The sequence below is a fragment of the Thermobia domestica genome, chromosome 7 (genome assembly GCF_964235325.1).
Source record: "Thermobia domestica chromosome 7, izTheDome1.hap1.1, whole genome shotgun sequence".
NCBI lineage: Eukaryota > Metazoa > Arthropoda > Insecta > Zygentoma > Lepismatidae > Thermobia > Thermobia domestica.
Window position 1 is genome coordinate 168,402,445 of NC_137460.1, and position 22,064 is coordinate 168,424,508.

Here is a 22,064-nt window from a genome sequence, read left to right on the forward strand (position 1 = left end):
AACCCCCCCCCCCTGGAAAAAATCATCCTATGCTGAAGAAAATTATAATTTAGTTCCGTTTCCTCCGTTCGATTCCAGGAATGTACTCGATTCGTCTATCTGTATGCAACTATGCAAGCCCACAGGGGATCAAGGACAGAAGTAGGTCAATTTGACAGGGGGTTGATTAAACTGACGTTTATCATTTATATGAAACTATTCTGGAGTGCCATACTTTCTGCGTGAGTGTAGCTATATGCACTGGCGTCTCTGGCATGTAAAATTTGGGGGGGACATCAAAGAAAGTGATTTTAAATGGTACTACCTAGCAGGGCCGGATTTAGGGGCGGTGCACCGGAGCACGTGCACCCCCCTCCGTTATGAATATACACTATCTCAAGTGAGAAGCTGGTAGTGAAAATAGCAATACTTTCGAAAATGTCATGTCATGTTTCCGTTTCGGGCTTGAAAGAAAGCGGGAGTTTTGCAAAAGCAATAGTTTAAGTCAACTCCTCACACACACCACAGATGCCTAAAGGCATTTAAAAAATTTAAATTTGATTGAAGGGTACTGTTATTGGTGCACCCCCCTCAGAAAATTCTGGATCCAGCCCTGGTATCTAGCCTGTTATAATTGTTTCACAGCCTGAATATTATATTCCAAATAGGTGTAATTATTACTATTTATATGTTATTCTGTCGTTAGTAAATAAATTAAGTTAGAATAAAATATTGAATATTTTGTACTTCAAAATATTAGAGGGGACATGTCCCCCTCGTCCACCCCGCCAGAGACGCCCGTGGCTATATGTTACTTATTTCCGCTTGAAGTAGCTTTTTGATTTAGTGGATTGTCTCCTGCAGTGCACTGAAGTCTTGCTTCAGTGACAATTCATTTCATCGTTCATCGAGTGACAATGACTAAAGTGTTTCAGTACAATGTTTTGAATTTCATTGAATTAGTGGAAATGAGACCTTGTCTATGGGACAAGACTACAGACTCATATAAAGACAAGGTCGAAAAGCAGAAAGCCTCGAAAGAAGTATATACAAACCTTGCACAAGACTTCGACACTATGGACAAAAAGAAACGAGAAGCGACAGGTATGTATAGGATAATATAAAACAATAGTGATTCAAACGCTTTCTGTTTGCTTACAGTTGATAAATAAATGTAGATTATATGTAAATGAAAATAAAATGTACACTCATGTCCAAAATGATTGTCGCATATCTATAACTGTCTTCTTGTAAGAATATACTTTGATAATGATTTTGTAGAGTACTTTTAATACTGATACTGTGTGTATAATCAGGAAATGTATATTTGTGGTAAATTTCATAGGAAAACAATTATAAATACGAAAATTAGAATGAGTAAAACAAAATATTGCTAAATGGACAAGAAAGTTTTATTTTCGTTGTATTGTTCTTATTTACTGCTCTTTTGACATGAAATTTACCACATACATGTCTTTGGCGATTATACACATACTAACATTATAAGAAATACCGGGTGAAATCGTTATCAAATTATATTCCTAGAACATATTTATAGACATGTGACAATAATTTTGGACATGAGTGTACAATCGAAGACATAAAAATGGGCCACTTCGATGTTCGGGGTACGGACAATTTACCAGCTGTCAATTTGCCACCAAAATTCGACAAAGCGGACAATTTGCCACCAGTTTTCGAAAATTCTTGACAATTTGACACTATTGAATTGTGGGTTTAAGTATAGGGTTACTACCTATTGTAACTTGTCAAAATTATTAATTTAGCCATGTTTTTCTGCGAATGCTTTTGATTAGGAGTATATACGGACCAATTTACAATATACCTTTGTGTACTAAAGAAAAGATATTTGGGGATTTAGACGTCAATCCTTCTACGTCACTTGATTGACGTAATACAATTAACCTTGTTCTTTGCATTGAGCTATTTCTCAGATATTGAACGACCCTTCCATTTATTCAAGTCAGTCTGTAATATTACACGGCTCTTGCAAAAAACTGAACAGCGCTGAATATGATTACTAATTCGTTGTACTAAGAAATCGAACGTTTGTTTAGACATGCGAAAGTAGTTAATTAAAAAATTTCGAATCATATGTACGCAGCTTTTCATATAATGTATAAAACGGACTCATGTTCTCTCCTTCACGTTCAAACTCAAACTACCTTTCGGCACCGGCATTACCGGGATGTGTGTGCAAAGCAGCGCCGGCACCGACATTGCCGGAGCCGGCTCCGGTTTTGCCGGCTGCGTGTGCAAAGGAGCCCCGGTTCCGGTTCCGGCATTGTCGGTGCCGGATCCGGCATTGCCGGGGACGTGTGCAAATGCTCTTAGTAAGCGCTGTTGTCATGCTTCTGTTGTCGGAGATAGTTTAGCCAAATCGAAATTCGATCTCAACTTTGAATTCCTTGTGAACATAGTAAATTTTAAGTATCGGATTTCATTCAAGTTTGAGTATCTGTTCAGTCTATACAAAGCGTTCTGCACTTCTAAGCCATTCCTATTTTAACATATTGTCCTTGGTAAAAATCACAACTTTCTTCTTAGCATCAGACGAGAATTTCAACATTTCTACTGCTTTTACCTTTCGTAAACCATAAAAGCAAGACGTAAGTGTCGCAGTCAGTCACTGCATGGATAAATAAGACGCTTCTTCTAATTTCTTTATGTTCAACCATTTGAATATTGTAAAATACATTGGTTCGACCCTTACCGCCTATTTGTTTACAAAAATACGTAGTAATTTTTCTTCTTTCTTAGGAGTAACGATCACTAAAAGAACCAATAAATTCGTATCTGAGTATACAACAACGATCTTGAAACACTGATTCGTTAGTTTTTTTTATGGCAATTTCTACTGTATGAACATCAGAATCATCTTGTACCGTGGGGCGCGCGGTGGCTCAATGGTAGATTATTCACCTCCGGTGCTTGGGGTCCCTGGTTCGATCCCAGCTCCCGCCGTGTGGACTTTGTAGTGGACAAACACCGTGTTCGTCGGTTTTCTCGGGGTTCTCCCGTTTCCTCCCAGTTTCTTCGTTCCACCATTTCACTCATCTCTCATCATCATCGTCTCCTTTAGCCTAACCGACATAACCGTGGGACGTAAAACTTCACGATTCCATTCCATTCCATCTTCTGCCGTGTACACTGGTATATCCCTTCCGTGCAATTCTGGTTCTACTGCATTTGTTTTGTATGAAGTTTTATTTCAGTTCTTCTATTTTGTTCCTGGTGTTTAGTGCTCGAATGCTCCGGATATACATTAAAAAAATTACAGTAGCTGTTTCTCTGTCTGAATGCTAGTTCATGTGTTAAGTATTCTTTTAATTTGTTTAGATTGTCAGAAACAAAATATTTTGTTGAAAAGCCTTTGAGGATCGACTGTCACTTCCTTTGACCGAACTTTAGCTTGAATTTTCACCATGTTCCTTCTGTAAAGCTGTAAATCGCTAAAAAAAAATGTGCATTTTTTCCATCGCTGCAACCCTTGTTTCATAAGCGTCATCACAGTTGACAGAATGATCAGACATATATCCAGATAATAAGGGAACAAGTTCTCCAGATAACTTAGTGAACTAATTGTGTTCTGTAAGTTATTTAGTGAACTTTTCCAAATCTGCCTGGTCATATTCATCTTGTTTCTCTAATCTTCATATGTTGTTCAGTAAATATTACAGCGTTCCCAAAAACTCTTCAATGGATTTCTAAAGGGACTCAAAACCGAAAGTGAATTGTACAGGCGTTTTTTTTTTCAGTCCCCTTGGTACATCGCTCATGCATGCCTTCTAATTTTTTTTTTTTTAATCCTACATTTTTAAATGGAGCAGGTATGACTTCCATTGTGAGTTTTTAAGCTGCACTCTTTACGTTCGATAGTTTTTGAAATAGATCTCTGGAATTCTTTCGCACGGATGTGGCACGGTATCTGAAACCAGTGGTATTTGGCCAAGTTCAAGAGAAAAGAGAACTTTTTTTTTCTTCTTCTTTTGATGTCCCTGACACGGAAGTTGAGTTTTAACACTTATTTTGCAACACCCGATATATATATATACACATAAAATTTTAGAGAACGACAATAATAGAGATAACTACACTTCACATGCTTGTTGTTTTTGTGTTTGATTGTTCTGCCGAAACTTTACGGAAGTGACTCTTGTCCCTTTTTACAATACGAATATACTTGGAAATCCAATCTTAATATTTGACTCGATAAATTAAAACGCATTAAATTTTCTACGTATTACTTTTGACAGATTAAAATACTTCAAAGTTTCCATAGTAACAAAAGAATTTCATAGTGAGAAGATGTAATTTAATAGACAAAGTTTAGTTTAGATGTAAGAAACTAATTGGTACACTTACTTCTGTGAAACATATTATTTTGACCTTTATATATAGCTCTACAAGTGGCCTGTTTTCAAGAGCTCAGATTTACTAAGAAGATGGAATTAAATAGGCTTTAAACATTGAATAAATAAGAGATTTTAACATAAAAGCCACATTTAAGTAAAAGGTATGTCCAAAATCTATTCTTATTTACCAGAATTCTATTTCAGTAAAAATATTAATCAACCATGGGTTGTCCTAATAATCACAAACGGGATCAAAATAACAGAACACTTCCATTTACTATTCAAACTATACGAAACAGTACATTATTACGTTGATATATTAAAGTCGACTAAACAATTCACAGGGAGTGGCTGTGCGGCACCAGTGTTTGTTGATAGTGGTGAGCGCATACTTCGCTCTCTTAAAGTACCCTTTTACACGTTCCCGTACCTCTAAATATACAGTATTAATATATACACAGTTTTAAAGCTAAAGAAGCGATCTACAACTTTTATATGAAACGTTTCTTCAAATTATCGAATACACAAAATATTAATAAAAAAAAACAAACAAAAAAAAAAAACTGAAAAAGTACAGGTAAAAATGTAAAATCTTACATATTTCTACGAATAACTCTTAAAAGTGTGAGATCTAGCGAAAATTAAGAATGTCTTTTTATAGATCATTGTTCAAGGAAAACGACCGTAAAGAGAGTGTGAAGGTCTAATTAATAATAATCGAAAACCTTGCAAATTGGGTATTAAAGAAGGCTGGAGGGGAAAGCACATGGGGAGGGAAGGGGACTTCTGGGAAAATGCACCTCTAGTTGGGTCCTAACAACTGGGGAAAAATTCAGCTTATGTCGATTTTTCCTTTCATTTCCTGGGCTATTGGATGCATCAAGAGTGTATAGCCCGAACGGCTAGTTCGACTTAAAACAATCCTTCACTTTAGATTGAAAACATCATATTTGAGGACAATTTCCCTTCTTACAGTTTGTTGTAACTGTAATAAGTCATTTGGGGGCGCGGTGGTAGAGCGTTCACCTCCGGTGCTTGGGGTCCCTGGTTCGGTCCCAGCTCGCGCCGTGTGGGTTTTGTGGTTGGCAAACACCGTGTTCGTGGGTTTTCTCGGGGTTCTCCCGTTTTTTCCCACTTTTCTTCATTCCACTATTTTATTCATTTCTCATCACAGTCTCCTTTAGTCTAAGCGGCATAAAATGGGACGTAAAACTTAGATTTCATTTCATTTTCTAACAAGTTATCCTCTGTCGGGGCACTTTTGAGAACCTGTATACAAGAAAAAAGGGTTCGTTCAATATCAGAATAAAATACTTTATCCATCTGAAGTTTTAAACTCAATGTTATTTTTTAGTTATTGTGTAGTTCTCAGTGCTTGAGACGAGGCGAGTTTCACAGAATTTGTAGCTGTGGGAGGGGAGTTAATTTCATTCCTTTATCTCAGAATTTTTACCTGTGAATGTACACGATGCACAGTAAACTATCAAATCTAAAGCAAGAGTAGTTACGATTTGAAAAGCGTTTAATTAATGCGAACATACAAGTTGTCTTGAACTACCAAGCTGAGATTTAAAAAAAAAAAAAAAAATTCTGAGCAATGCGAGTAGGAACATGGCTAATATTGCTTGATGCTGGCTGCATTGTGACCATTTAGTAATGCTCATTTCTGTTTGTTGTGTGTCTGGAGACGTTTATTTCGTGCTATGTGCTTAAGACTGAATACTTATTGGAGTAGCTGCAAGATAGTGCAGTTCATCTTGCCAAGTGAGAATTTAGCGTACAGCGATGTTTCGAAGTGGATTAGAACAGTGGAGCGTAGGAAAGGGAACTAAAAGTGAATGCCTCAAAAACAGCTATACACGGTTGATCAAGTTACATTTTATTGCTGCTATCAGTGCATCCGAGAAAGAATTGTTATTCCAAAGGAGTGGAATCAGTTCTGATTTGTTAACTAGTGTTGGTGAATATCATAATACATTTTACTTTAAAAAAGTATGAACATTATCAGACAAGTTGTTTTGACCCATTTAATTGCACCAAAAGACCAATCACTAAAGCTTTGCGAAAAGTAAGTGTTGATTTTGCTAATGAAATTAAATAAATAGGTAAAAAAAAAGACTCTAAAGGCTGTTCCTGGACCAAAAAAAAAAAAAAAAAAAAAAATGCGGTAGTTGCAGAAACAAAACTTGGGATTTCCTTGGAATGCGAAGGTATGGCCGGATGAAGTGAACACGGTGTATCTGTATTAGAAGAATCTGTCGCAAAAATCGAAAATGTAGAGCATCTTAACATTTCACTTACAGCATTACGAGAGTCACTCTCAGTTTCGATTTTCACGTAAATTTGCATTAACCTTTACCATGCTTGAAATGTTACCTCCACAGTGGAAAATGTTGAAACAGGGAAGCTGAAGATAGTCTTCATTGGGACATTCAGATTTCTGCTTGTAAATGATTATTTGCAACATAGGTCACCCTTACAACAATACTTTTACTTCAAGTAAACTTTTTTTTTTTTTTTTTTTAAATGACGGCTGCAATATCGCAATGTAGCGAGCGGATAAAAGATGGATGACATGTTCCATAGGTGTCTATGGAATACTTCAGTGTGCAATAATGTGTTGGAGAATAATTTCCACCGCGTTTTGGAATTGTAGCTTTCGTTTGAACACGAGACTGTGGCAGAACCACAGGCAGCATTTGGTGCATGAATTTCACCGGAGACGTTCAGCGAGCGCAGGGGCACGAAACACAAATGCCGAGTGTGGTCAGGATGCAATGGATGTGCCAGAGGTTTCGTTCTTTGTACACTAGCCTCATCGATAAGCTATGGGGGGAAACCTGCGCAGCCGACAACAATGCCATGTTAGCATTGTTGGTGGTTTATCCAGTGCATTTTACTGAACTTGCCAGCTAATTCGATTTTTTCCATTGGATTGTTCATACTCATCTTCGGGATCTTGGGTACTTTCCAAATTCGGTTGAGGGATACGTCATGTGCTATCGTCTCAACAGAAGCAGAGAGTAGTCAGTTGCATTTTCCTACTGACTCCCCACAGACACAGTGATCTCTGAAGAGAATGTTGACAGATGAGAAGTGGGTCCTCTTTAGTAACATGAGGTTTGAGGGGAAATCGTGTATTGGTATAAAAGCTTTTTCCTCGTAACTTGGTATACACATTATTTCCTATATCCCCTTTAATATTTTCTAAGGTACATTTAAATTGTGTGCTTTTAGCCGGGGCCAGTCCAGAGGGGTCCAAAGTTTATGAGAGGAATTCTGGCGAGAATCTTCCCGACATTCTCCCAATTTTCCCTGTTCAGGTACATTATGGACCCTAATACATAGCACTTCTGCAAAGCTTGTTTCATGCTAAAGAGAATGAACTATTATAAAATATGGCCTTCCAATGAACACTTTTGATACAATATGTATTTCACTGAGAGTCTACGATTTTCTTTATACTAACAGGGTTAATGAGCCCCAGGGACTTACTCCGTTGTCCATGGCACCTAATTTTTGGACACGAAAATATCTTTATCGAATGGACTAGGTTTGATTAGGAAGTTCTGTTGGCAGGTTAATTAGGGGAATTGCTCATTTTGTATTATTGCAAGGATATTTCCATCTAGTGTAGCATATTTAAGATTCTGAGATAAGTGAACCGCCGAAAGAAGATTCGCCACTACAATAAAAAGGACTTAAGTTTTGAGTTCTATCATGTCTATATGGCTGTCGAACCTTTCATATTTAAGATTGTTCGTATTCCTTGTAACAGGGCGTATAGTTGGATTCCTTGTAACAGGGTGTGTAGTTGGGTGTAACATAAAAAGAAAATAACACGTAAGAGGGATTATTTTCTTTTTTGTCCTCTACACTATAAATTAGTGTATCATTTCAAGTAATATATGCAAGGTGTATCAGGTTTCCTTTTAAGGAGTATTTTTACTTGTGTGAATTATATTACTCTCACTTTAAGGTATACTTAATACAACTTTTTAAGAAGTACTAACAAGTGGAAAGCAGGCTTTGGTAAATGAACTTCTGAGCCATATTTTGCGTAGTAGTAGTGCACATTTAAGTTTATAATACAAACTGGGTTTACTCTCCACATATATAATACTACGCATTAAGTTATCAAGTGATGGCGTTGCACAGTAAGGCGCATTTACACCTCACGTGCAAAGGGTACCGGGTTCGATTCCCGCTTGAGTCTTTTTTTTTTTTTTTTTTTTACTTTAATAGAGTAGCTATTTGTAACTACAAGTGAAATATTATTTGACTATATGTTTATAATGCATAAAACAATAAAAATGATCAGTTGTAAAATCTTGCAATGTTCCCCATGTTAACTAGCAACAAAATGTAACCTATTCCGTAAATATATTGATACCATGAGTTATATGTTATGGTTACCATAATCGTTGTGTAAAAATGGCCTTGATGCTTCGTGTCTGTATTTGTGGACTGTGTGAATTACAAGGGGCTTGAGGGGGAAATCCCCTTTGGTAATGCTGAATGTATGCTGTAACCACGGGTGTCATTGCAGACTTAGCGTTAAGAGGGGATAAGAGCACCACCTACATAAAACTCATGTTTTGTACTAGTATATTAGTAGACAATCGATTGAAGTATATGTATTCCTCTTCGGGGGCAATCGCCCATCTTGCTCCAATAAATTATTCGCCTGGTTACAAGTAACATACTTTCGCATGCTATTGTCTGAAGTGATGCCCCTGGTTATAGTATACATCCAGTATTCCCAAAGGGGATTTCCCCTCATCCTCTTGTAATTCGTACTGTCCACAGATATAGACACGATGTGTCAAAAACATTTTTACACAAGAACTGTGCTAACCATAATATAACTTGTGATACCAATATATTTACGGAACAGGTTACATTTTGTTGCTAGTTAACATGTTACATTGCAAGGTTTTACAATTGATTTGAACATCTTTATTGCTTTATGCATTATAAACATATAGTCTGTGAACATTGTAGTTACAAATGACTACTTTATTGGTTAAAGAAAAAAATCGAGCGGGAATCGAACCCGGGACACTTTGCGCGAGATGCTAGTTACTCTACCACGCCGTCACTTAATAACGTGTCGTATCATATGTGCGGCTTGTCGAAAACTTTAACACTTTTTCTCCGCTATTTTTGGCTATTACCCTTTCCCAGTTTGTGATATTAACACTTCAAATGTGCACTACTACCTCGCGAAAGATGGCCTCGAATTCCATTTACTAGTCACTTTTCCCTTTGTAAGACGATTCTAAAATCATCCTGAAGTTCTAAATGTACTAAATGATGATGAAAAAAATCTCACATTAGAGATTATTAAAGAACAAAGTAATTACTAGATTGCATAATGTATAGATTATGTTTGGATCTTCATATCGAAAAAAAACAAAAATACGATCAGGGAAGAAATTAGTAAATTTCTGAGTATAGCGGCGCGACTGGTACTAGAGATATTATGTATCATATATGATATATTGCAGAAGGTAAATGATATTCCTCGGGAACGTTCATTTCAAAGCGGGAATAAAAGACAAGTCTAAACTTACGAATCTTAAAACTGACACTTGGTAGTGTCATGCAAAAATATTTGAACCGAATTTAGACATTCTTGGTACAAAAATTAATCTTCGTGTTGGGAAAGTTAACAAGCTTGTATTTTCATGTAAGCGCTGCAGTGTAAAATGTAATCATGGAAAAAGGGGACGTAAAAGTTAAATAAGATATTGTCACGGTGAAGCCAGCTTGACAGAATGTTTTCGTCATGTGTTCGGATCCTTTTCCTTCTGTGGAAATTTATAAGTAATTACTAATAAATGACTTCGGAGTCCTGTATTAAAATGTAAAGGGAGGTAAAGAATAACCTCAACTCGCTGGTCAGATTCCAGTATAAGGATAATACTGCTTATTAACCTTTTCAGGACGAACGGCTCAACCCTTGAGCCAGCGATTCAAACCTCTCTAGCTCAGCTCCTAATTAACCTAGAGATATGATTTTGGTATGTATCTCTTCAGAAAGGATGGAACTTTCTAATCCTATGTATATCATTTATGTAATAGGTCCCGCCTTGAAGGGGGCTGGGGGGCAAAGTTGGGTGTTTATAGTTTTCCCTCTCCCCTTCAGAATTTGGGGGGAGGTACCCCCTGATGGAGCTACAAGGATAAAAATGGCATCCATAGATACAAATGAACATACTAACTAGCCATACCCATTCCATGACTTTCGGGCTTGAGAGGGGTGTATAAGAGTGGTATTGAATTTACCCTTTATAAAGACAAAAAAATTTCAAATTTGAGGAACTCGGGCAACATTGTTATTCATCGTACGCAAGAAAAAAAAACTCACATTTACGTCAGATATTTGGGACAATGACACACAAAAGTCAAACTCGTCGGTTCAATAAGAATGGAAAAAAAATTCGGAACCCCGAACCTACGTGACACACCCTGTATATTATTCAACATCCACTGTAATGTACTCTAACGTTGACAGCACTATCGACATTCCTAATTATCACAGACACACAAACCATACCTCGTTGAAAACCTTATAGACCAGCCATTCCAACAATGTAACTTCTGTGTGTCTCGGGCCAAACCAGTAAAAGAAGACGACGACGTAAGTCAAAATTTTGGGTGGAAAATCAAATTTTTCGAAATTTGTCGGACTATGGCAACGCTGTTATTTGTCGTACGCAAGGAAGAAGAATCTCACATTTACGCCAGACATTGGGAACAACGATATAAAAAAAAATAATGGTGTAGGTGCAATAGGAGTGAAGAAAAAAATTCAGAACCTCGAACCTACGTGAATCATCGGGTATTTTTTCGATAGATTGTGGTATACGCTAATATCGGCATGGTTGGGCACGCTTCTAATTGTCACAAGCATATCAGCTATACCTTGTTGGAAAGCTTATATAACAAACATTCCAACAAGGCAACTTTCGTGTCTGCCGGGCGAAACTAGTAAAAGAAAAAGACGACGAAAGTGAAAATTTTGGGGGGAAATTCAAATTTTTCGAAATTTGTCGGACTATGGCAACGCTGTTTTTTGTACGCAAGGAAAATAATTCTCACATTTGCGCCAGACATAGGAAACAACGATGTAGAAAAATGAAGGGTTTAGGTGAAGTAAGAGTGAAGAAAAAAATTCGGAACCCCGACCCTACGTGAATCATCCTGTATGTTTTCGAGAGATTGTGGTATAAGCTAACATTGGCAGACTTGGCCACACTCCTAATTGTCAAAAACATATCAGCTATACCTCGGTGGAAAGCTTATAGAACACATTCCAACAAGGCAACTTATAGAACAGAGTGAGTGAAAGAGAGCGAAAGGAAAACAGTTAACACCTCAGAACGCACCTTTCTATTTTTAGCCTGGTGAAGGTCAGCTGTAGCTATCAGTTGAACCTAAGGGTCGTAAATATGCAATACATTTCTTTCAACTCCCTTCTTTGACAAGTTATTTAGTTTTAGAAAAAAATCTTCCTGCCGAAGCAAAAGAAGAGAAAAGCAATGATCTTTCGACGAACAATGTTACGTGAACCAATGCGAGTTTGTTCTCCGCCGTTAGTAAGAGAATTTTTTTGCATTCCTACTTCACTTACACGGTTTATTTTGTGCATAATTGTTCACAATAACGGGGGTAAATGTGAGAATTTTTTCTTGCATACGACAAACAACAGCGTTGCCATAGTCCGACAAATTTCGAAAAACTTGATTTTCCCCCAAAAAATTTCATTTTTGGGTTTTTCTTTTACTAGTTTGGCCCGACAGACACGAAAGTTACCTTGTTGGAATGTTTGTTCCATAAGCTTTCCAACGAGGTATAGCTGATATGTTTGTAACAATCAGGAGGGTGGCCAACCCTGCCGATATTATCGTATACCACAATCTATCGAAGAAAAATACAGGATGATCCAAGTAGATTCGGTGCTCCGAATTTTTTTCTTCTTTTCTGTTGCACCTACACCATTCATTTTTTATATCATTGTCCCCAATGTTTGGCGCAAATGTGAGAATTTTTTTCTTGCGTACGAGAAATAACAGCGTATCCATAGTCCGACAAATTTTTTAAAAAATTAATTTTCCAACCAAACTTTTCATTTTCGTCGTCTTTTACTAATTTAGCCCGAGAGACACGAGATTTACTTTGATGAAATATCTGCTCTATAAGGTTTCCAACGAGGTATGGTTTGTGTGTGACATTTAGGGGCATCGCCAAGCCTGCCAACGTAAGGGTAGAAGAAAATTTCTCCGGAAAATGGAAACAGGATAATTCACCTAGATTCTACCTTCCGATTTTTTTTTCTACCTAGCTATTGTACCTTTGCCCTTCATTTTTTGGTCACTTTCACAAATTTCGAAAAAAAATATTCACTTCTACGGGTTGGGTACGGTAGCCTCAAAGGTTATCTTACTAGAATCTTTGTTTCATAAGCTTTCCAACAAGGTATAATTCGTACCCATGGGAGAGTTAGGAGGGGTGCTAGGGTCGCCAAAGTAACGGTCTACGATTTTCTTGAAATTCCTGCCCGTCCTGAAAAGGTTAAACTCGAACTAAGAATCAGTACGGTTGGGACGGCAGGAATGGTTTTGTTCGTGAACTGACAAGCTTACCGGCATCTATTTTCATGTTAAAAAGGAAAAGGCTTTCTGTCGTATCAAGCGATTAATTTATTCTCAACTTTTTTCTGTAACATACAAACGTATGAAGTGAATCGTGCAGGTGACTGCAGAATTGCTATTGTTAAATTCTCCCTGTATTTTTTCTCCCTGCCAAAATCACGTTCTGGCGAAAACATATCAAATGTCATCGTTTGTAACGAAGTATATTTGTGATTAGTATGTTGGAAGTATAACATTTAAAACATCGGGTGCGCATGACTAATTTAGCTTTCATATTCAATGAATGTAATGTTTCTAGAGTACAGAAATAACTTTTACAGTTTATTAATTACTTGGATAATTCAGAGCATAACATCCCTTTCATTACCTAGGCTATAGTGTGGGACATTCACCTACATCTTACCTTGGAATCAGAAAATAATACTAGAGATATAAACTGGTACGCAACTAAGTTTTTTTTTTTTTGTTTTTTTTTTTGTTTTTTTTTTTTTTTTTTTTTTTTTTAGATAGTTATTGTCCGTAAGTTTACTTGCTTTCGAACGGATGGCGAACAGATAAGTTTTACTGTATCAAACGAAAATTTGACTGATTTTGTAGTTTCTGAACATAGTTTTGTCTTGAAAGAAGGAAATTCATTGGTATAGCGAATTTGGTTCAAAGTTACGATGTATGTTTGGTATCTGCATCTGAAATGTCCGTTCTTCCCAGTAGAGAATAGGTGTATTGGAAGTGTTTGATCGTTTTTCCCTTTTAATATTCGCGTAGAGGGATGAACAATGTTAGAAGTTTCACTATTCACCTCTGCGATTCTGGAAACTGATGAGTGGATGCTATTATCGATCATTTTTAGGTACTTCCCATCCCAACTACTCATGTGCATGCCCATGGACGGTACGTGGGATTTGAATGTTGCTATTCTCTCTTTCCTCAGATACAGGATGGTCCAAAATTATGAAAACACCCAAATAAAAACCAGATCGTTCAGAATTGGTGATAAAGGGGAAAGTGAGACAGACGAGGGGAAAAAATCTTTTGAGATAGGGCATCAACGGCCGCCATCTTGAAATGGTGTAAACTTTTTAAAATGGGAACCCTATCGCGTGATAGATGAGACTGAATGTTTTCCGGGAATGCAGTAGTGAAATGGTTTTGGCTCTACGACGAACCGTTGCAAAGTCTTAACCGATTTTTTGCCCTTACTTGGAGATAACACTGCGGGTAATGTGTGACAAACTAGACCATGTTAGAGCAATTGTTCAATGTGCCGTCCCTCCTGAGCAATTGTTAAATGTATCCGCTGCTGCCAGTCATCCATTATCCTGTTCATCATGTCCTCAGGAATGTTATCACACGCGTCAATAACCCTGCATTGAAGGTAGTTAATATTACTGATCTTTGTAGCATACACGGGTTTCACGCAGGCCCGCAGAAGAACGTCCAATGAAGGGAGGTCTGGAGAACGTGGTGGCCATTCTACGTGTCCGCCGGCCTATCCATCTCTGGGAGCCTAACCGGCATAACCGTGTGACGTAAACTTAGATTTAATTTCATTTCCATCTCTGTGGGAATTGCTCATCGAGGTACTCATGAGCACATAATCCGAAATGAGGTGGTTCCCCGTCACGTTGATCGAACAAAGGGAAAGAGCCATTCTCTAATGCGACGAACGGAAGGATCTCCTTCACAAGCATGTTAGGTGGGTAATTGCCATTAAATTGTCCTCAATGAAGAATGGACCCACCACATGGGTACCCTATATACCGCACCACACCATCATTTTTTCGGGCCAACGACCAGGGCCGGGCCAATCGTCGTGTGGATTGTTGTCACACCAATATCGGTGATTTTGCGTGTTTACCTTACCCGACTTAAAATTGGCCTCGTCCGAAAACAGCACGTCATATGCAAATAGAGGGTTCTGTCTGGTTCGTTTCGCGGCCCACCCAGAATTCGACTCGGCGGTCTGGATCATCCTCGGTTAGATGTTGGAATAGGTGTATCTTGTATGGGTGGTACTTATGCACAGAGGACGGCGCAAGCTGCACGTAGCTTACCACATTCCTGGGATAGCGACGGATACTGCGGGTGGGACTTTTCGCCCATCGCTTTGCGAGGCCTGCCTGATTTTGGTTTGTTTTCCACTGACCCGATTTCGTGAAAGTTCGCTCTAACTTTGCACTTAACTATAGAAAATAGCCTCTATTTTTTGGTTACGAGCGTTGAAATTGTCTGCGATATGCCTGCTGTTGCGTTCCCTGCCATCAACACGATATCTATCCGCTCATATCTTGTTACGCCACCTCAAACAAAAGAAAATCGGTTACAATTTGCAAGGGTTGGTTGTGAAACCAAAAACATTTCACCACTGGGTTCCTGGAAAAAATTCAGTCCTATTTGATTCATCACATGATACGTTTCCCATTTGAAATCCCGCCATTTGAACATGGCGGCCGATGTTGTCATATGTTTCAAAAGATTTTCCCTTTGTCTGTTACCATTTTTTTCTCAATTCTGAACGGTTATTATTTTCTTTGGGTGTTTCTACACATTTGGACCAACCTGTATATAAAAGGTAATGAGTATACAACTCTATACTCAAACGTAACTATCGTTCGGATTGCAGATATCGTATATGCTGGTTGATAAAAAGAAATAATCTGTAAAATATTGAACATTAGTAAAAAAGTGAATTTAACTATCAGAACAGAAAAAGACACGAGCCACAACACGAAACTTTATCACTCCAATTCGTGCTACAGTCATTAACAAAATATTTTCTTGCAAAATATGAACTAAATTATAAGTCTAATTCGGAACACTTCACCGATAGAAAAGTCATCCCCAAAGTAGATTCTTCAGTAACAAATAAGTTGTCTTATGTTGGTGTTACTAGTAATACATTTGTTTATAAAATAATAATAATAATAATATAATAATAATAATATTGGAGTGGTATTTTTCAAAATGAAAGAGATTATTCTCTGTAAATATCCTCATGGAAGTGGTTTTTACAAGATTATAAGAATAATGATACATCTATTTACGAAATATAGTTAAATCGGTTGCATCGTTTTTGACAGTTATGTGAAAAAAAAACTAACTCATCGCTTGGGAATTTTTTCGAATCGAACTATTGTACGCAATATTATATAATTATTTATAAAATGTGACGAAAATTGCCGTAGTCATTTTTACGAAAGCGTTGTGAAACAACTCACGTCCAAGAGTAACTACCTCCGCGTACTTTTTTTTAAATAAAAAAAGATCGAATGTGTTATGCCAGATTGGGATGCTATGAATGAAATATTTATTTATGAAATGTGAACAAAATAGCCTGAAAGAAACTGATTTGCAAGAATCTACTACTACTTGTAGACTTTTCGAGCACAAATGAGTGTTGCCATATTCTCAGGTTTTTAATGTAATGTTTATTTATGCAACATAAACAAATCATCGAAGTCACTGTCTGAGAAAATCGTCCGAAAGAAAATTCACCGCAAGAGAAAATTCCCGTTCTCAATATTTCTGAGAGAAATGTCTTATACCACATAGTTTTTTTTTCCTTTCTTCCAAATCATGTTTTTTTAATTTTTATCTTCACGTAAACTACTATTTGTATGGATAGGAAGAAAATTTTAATCCTGCCGTGGACAATCGCATAAAACCTTAGGTTCAGCGATACGTTCAGCGATATGGCCCCGAGGTGTTCAGGGTAAACAGACGAACATATGTCGAAAAATCGTTTTTCGCGATTTATGGGCTATGTAAAAGTTAGTGTTCATCTGTGAACATACTTTTTTTTTTTATAGATGACTGTGATGATAACTTCATGTATGAATCATTTTAACACCTCCGAAAAAAAAAAATTAACTATTAATCCCTTATGGAATACTAAGATATGCTAATACGATCAATTGAATGTAATGAAGACCTCGTGGTTTCCGGATAGATTTGACACAAATTTGCTAGCGCTAAAAGTGTTGGATTGATTTAGAGTGAATAGTACCTCACTGAGACTACGAAAGATTTCAACGTACAATTTGTAGTACTATCCGAACAATGTGAGCTCCCGTCTGGGATCAATTTTACCCACCGAAATTGCAAGTGCTAGCGATGTTACCCATATTTGGCAGGCAGCGTATCTTTCAGAAATACTTAGTTGGACTTATTTGCTCATCAGTATTTTTTTTTTTAAGTTCTGTTTTCCGCTTATAAATTAGCGTGCATTTTTTGCTGTGCTTTTTTTAGTACCTTAAATAAATTCTGACTGTAGGATTGTGCTACTGTAACAGAAAAGGTAGGATGTAGTTTAAGGTAGATAGAACTTGAAATCTTGTGATCTGGAAGCCATAAAGATATAATATACAGGGTGTATCAAACTATAGCAGTGGTTTTCGTCCAACTCCATTATGAGTAAAAACACGAAAAGTTGGCAAGAGTGGAGTTACTGGAAACAGGCGATTTTCAACATGAAATTCTGGAGTCGCGCCACCATTTTGGGAGTTACTCTTGTATTAGTTAAAAAGAGAAAGCGTCTTTGCAAGTTCAGCAGGATACTTCCCTCGGGACCTCACCACACCAACAATACTGCATGCCTAAGAAGCATGTCTGATTTTTTTTTCTTCCTTACGTTCCGCTCATATACCCTGTGAACTCAGAACTGCCTTTTCATGTAACACATTCTCTTAACACCATTGAGCTCAAACTGATTGTGCGATTAGATGAAATCCTTCGTTTTAGCTTGAAAGTCTCATGTTTCCAGGAGGGAGACACCACTCTTTCTGTTTTTTCGTATTTTCATTCTTAACGGAGTTGGCGTTTGGTCCTGGACCTCTGATACACTTTATGTATATATAATGAAAGCAGTAATGCTGTTAAAAAAAATGCCCTTAGCATAGACCTAAGAAAAAATATGGCTATCCAGTTTAAGCAGTGAAAAAATATATTTATTTTAGTGTACTTGTGTATTCAGTTTACTTTAACACTTCCGAAATAGGTGTTAGTATTGTGCAACGGAGATGTCTATATTGTCAATGTCTACTGTGGAAACCCCAACATCGCATTGTCGTCAAAATTTTTCAGCATTCAGAATTACGCGTTTGTTGATGGAAAATAAACTATGTTGGCTTCCAATATCTAAAAATTGCATGTTCATAATCAATGTCGTAATAGGTTGGGAGCGGCATAATCTTGTCGTGGGGTTGAAAGTAGAAGGCATACAGATATCTCGCAAATATCAACAATTATATTCAGCTGTTTGTGAGGAGTCATGAAGGCTAAATATTGTACTTTATTATTCCCGCAGGCGGCTGTGAAGAGTGGTAGGCGTTGCATCACAAATCAGAGTGGAAGAAAGGGAACCAAAGAAGTAGGTTTTAATATCTCCTACTAAAAATGCCTTCTAAAGTTGTGCGTTAAAGCACTTTGCATAATGGGATGGTACTGATGACTAAGAATGAAAAGTAAAACCTGTATTCATGGATAGCCATATTCAAATTTACACAACACTCAGCTTTGGCCTATAGCTTTTTTCTATTTTTGTTTGTTTGTTTGTTTGTTGAATCACTTCAGTTGAGGGATTTAGTTACCAAAGTCATGTGAATTTTTTTTCAGTAAAAATGGTAAAGTTCTTGCATGATTAAAACTGGAATAGCATTGCAGTTGCCGAAGAATAGGAAAATACTCCATATGAGTTTGAGGGCACCGCATGCACTTTCTTCTGTATGTTCCTCCCATGTGAGAACTGTGGTATTTGCAAAATCTGTTGCTACCACGTTATTTCAAGGGCAATAAAATATGTTTTATTGTTGGTGACCTTAATATTTAATTGTATTTGCTGTGCAACAGTTTGCTGACTGATTTTGCTTTCTGGAAATTGCAAGTTAAGACTTCACTTGCATGTATTTTAATGTAAATGTGTTGCTTGTAATGAACATACCTTTAGAGAGCCACGAGTGTATGAGACAGATATATATTGGAACCTAAGGTCTCTGCAAAGGGAACAGATTTATAGTACGCTGAAATTGGAATCACTAAGTCCTTTATCATTCATCATTTGTACATGTTAAAAATTTGAATATGCATCCTGCAGGAGTTTTTCTGTCTTTAGTTATAGCATTGTTACTGTTTAAGTTTTTTTTTTTTTTTTTTTGTGCACTTACAAGAAGTTTTTTAAAAGCTTATTTATGTATTTCTCTTTACATTATAGAGAGAAGCAAATTCTTAGTTTATTAGAACTATTATAAATTGATTGAAAATTCACTTCAACATTCAACATTTAAGGATTCGACTTTATAACTTAACATTCTTTGCTAGATATAAGGAAACACACATACGTTTAGGAGACATTCCCAAACTTAAAATAAATAAATAATAAAAATAAAAATAAGAAATAAAAAAATAAAGTAGTACGTTTCTGGAATTAGTTATAATGTATTTTTGTTATTGGATGTAATTAGTGAGCTTATATAAAGCACACCCTAAAAATACTTAAGAAAAGAAATTAAATGAATTTTGTTGGAAAAACTCATACCTTAAAATATAACTTCACATTGGCGCTCATTATTTTTAGGCATATATATTAGCAGAAGACAGTATATTTCCGTTATTCTTTGTATCCGGTGGAAACTGTTTACTTGAGTTCTTTGTCTTCAAAGCACTTTATTATTCCCGCATTTTCAATCCTGTGAAAATATGTTAACCTATGAGGAAAAAGCAGCTAAGTTGGTTATGTGGGTGCTAATACCAGGCGGCGTCTTCAGGGATAACTGTAGCATCATCCTATAAGTTACAAGAGTTCTGGAGTGCTGACTTCGATGCCTTACGTGTTTAAAAATATGCGCTCGCGTTTGTAGTTTGCCATAGATCATGACCTAAATAAGGACTACTCAGGGTCAGTCCTGAAATATTGATGTCTTCCATGTAAGGTCAGGATGGGTATTAGTTTGAATATCCAGTTAAATTTGTGGTTATTCTGTTTGACTCATCTCCTAGGTGTAATGTACAGAGTTTAGCTTTTCGTCGCGCTTCGTGTTGGTCGGATAGATGTGCATAGTACTGATTTTCGTAATGTACTTCATATACACATGCGTGGGCTAGTTTTCTGTGTATAATACACACTTGCTAGAAAGTCTTCCGGTGGTTTTAAGTGACACTTTTAAGAATGACAGTTTATTAACGACCGCAACGTTTTCTTAAAGGTATTCCTAGTTGATTACTAGTGAAATGACAACCAGATTATTTCCACGTTCCGGGGAAATTTCAGTGATGAATGTTATTAGAAATTGTCCGTTCTGAAAGTTCGCCTAGCATCGTCGCCATGTTGATTTGTCCATCATACAATTAATTCCTATTAAAACTTTCGCAACAGTTTTAAAATAGTGGGTTTATACTGAAGATCAGCTCAACGAATTCGGATATGCCCGATTTGCCCTTCTTCCGTGGACTAATTACTTCAAACATAAAAGCTGGAAGCAAAGAGGAAGGTATTGGCTTACCTAGCATGAACTGCACCTAAGGCAAACGCGGGAGTTGCGCGCTTATCTTCGTATTCCTATTCGCTCCACTACATTCACATTATTTGAATTATATTTTTCTCCTATAGTTGTTTGTTAGTATTTCAGTTGATTGTGGAGAAAGAGAAGGGAAGTTTGTCATTCATAATACTTATTGCGTGTGGGGCAATATTATAACATTCTAGAACGTTTTGAGAAAATGATTGAAGGATGATCGTTGAGAATTGGTTTAAGAAACTATAGTATCACTTTTTTTTTTTTTTTTTTTTTTTAAGTACATCATAGTTTTCATTCATACATTAATTAGTGTTATTTTTGTTGCTCTATCTGCTGTAAACTTGTCTATGTTCTTAAACTACATTGTATAGCTTCTCTCTCGACGCTTACAGGATTTGTTTTTACATTTGGATGCTTTTGCGGAAGAAAAAAATAGTTTTGTTTTTAAATGATTTGTTTTTGCAGTGGCCAATCACATGATGATAGACCTTGAGTCCGATAATGACCTTATAAGGCGTCGAATTTTCAATGAAAAATGATATATCACACCCTCAACTTCTTACCGTATAAGAAATATGGGAAGAAGGACTTGAAAGTTTCTCAGCGTTAGTTGGACGTAATATTCTAGAGAGAACTTTCTAAATGTGTTCGCTGTGCTTCAGTATCACGGCCATAGGAATGGTCGTATTAGGCGTCGAATTTTCCATGAAGAAACAAAAACGGAATAGCTAGCACTATTGGGTGGAGATTCAAAGATCAATACCAGGAATGTGGGAAAAGGCTTGAAAGTTCCTCAACGTGAATAGCAAGTAACGTTATAGAGAGAATAAATCCTTCATGTGTTTGCTGTGCTTCAGGTTCATGACTGGCAGTTTTGTTTGGTTCATTTGGACTTGGCCTTCTCGCCATCTAAGCTAAGTGAGATATGGACCTACACCTTAACCTGTGAGTGGAACCACCTGCGCCCACTGGGAATCGAGTCTGCCTCGTGTGCCAAAGATACAGACAGTTATAATATAGAAGTGAGGGAACTACTGCAAGTTTCTGCTGATTTTCTTGGTGGTTAATGTCAGCACCGAAGCACAAAGTAATATTAACTAGCAGAAAACTGAACTGTGAATCGGAATCCTCCAACGAGGAGAATCTTTCAAGTTGTTTGAAAACATGGTTCTGGCTTGCTTGGCTAGTCCGTCACTTCTGATCTTTGCCATTATGGTTATTTATATTTATTCATCTCTGAATTCCAAATCGCATTTTCGACAGAAGTCCTCCACTCCTTCATCCGACCTAATCTTAGACTAGTTTTTTTTTTTTGGGGGGGGGGGGTAAGAATTACCTTTTCATAGCTTCAATTTGGGATGTCATTATTGCAGCTCATCTCAGTTTCCTAGAATCTCTTCCCAATTCTGTCCGTTTAGGTGAGTACCTAGTTCTATAATTCTTAGAAAGTTAGAAGTCTGTAATTTATCAACAATTAGTATAATTGTTCTGCATCGTTCCATGTGGTTCTTCAGTGTGCTTAATGACGGGATTTCTCT

General features: G+C 37.0%; 2 protein-coding genes across 7 annotated transcripts in view; both read left to right on the plus strand.

Annotated features, from left to right (window-relative positions):
- The window catches only part of GAPcenA (GTPase activating protein and centrosome-associated), a 772,500-nt gene that overhangs the window by 442,698 nt on the left and 307,738 nt on the right, over window positions 1-22,064 (plus strand). The window lies entirely within an intron of this gene.
- The window catches only part of LOC145690564 (bromodomain-containing protein 2-like), an 85,506-nt gene continuing 81,690 nt past the window's right edge, over window positions 18,249-22,064 (plus strand). Inside the window, exon 1 of the mRNA XM_081765578.1 lies at window positions 18,249-18,383. Within this exon, the coding sequence (XP_081621704.1) occupies window positions 18,285-18,383 (99 nt within the window). The 5' untranslated portion in view covers window positions 18,249-18,284. The remainder of the gene's footprint in view (window positions 18,384-22,064) is intronic.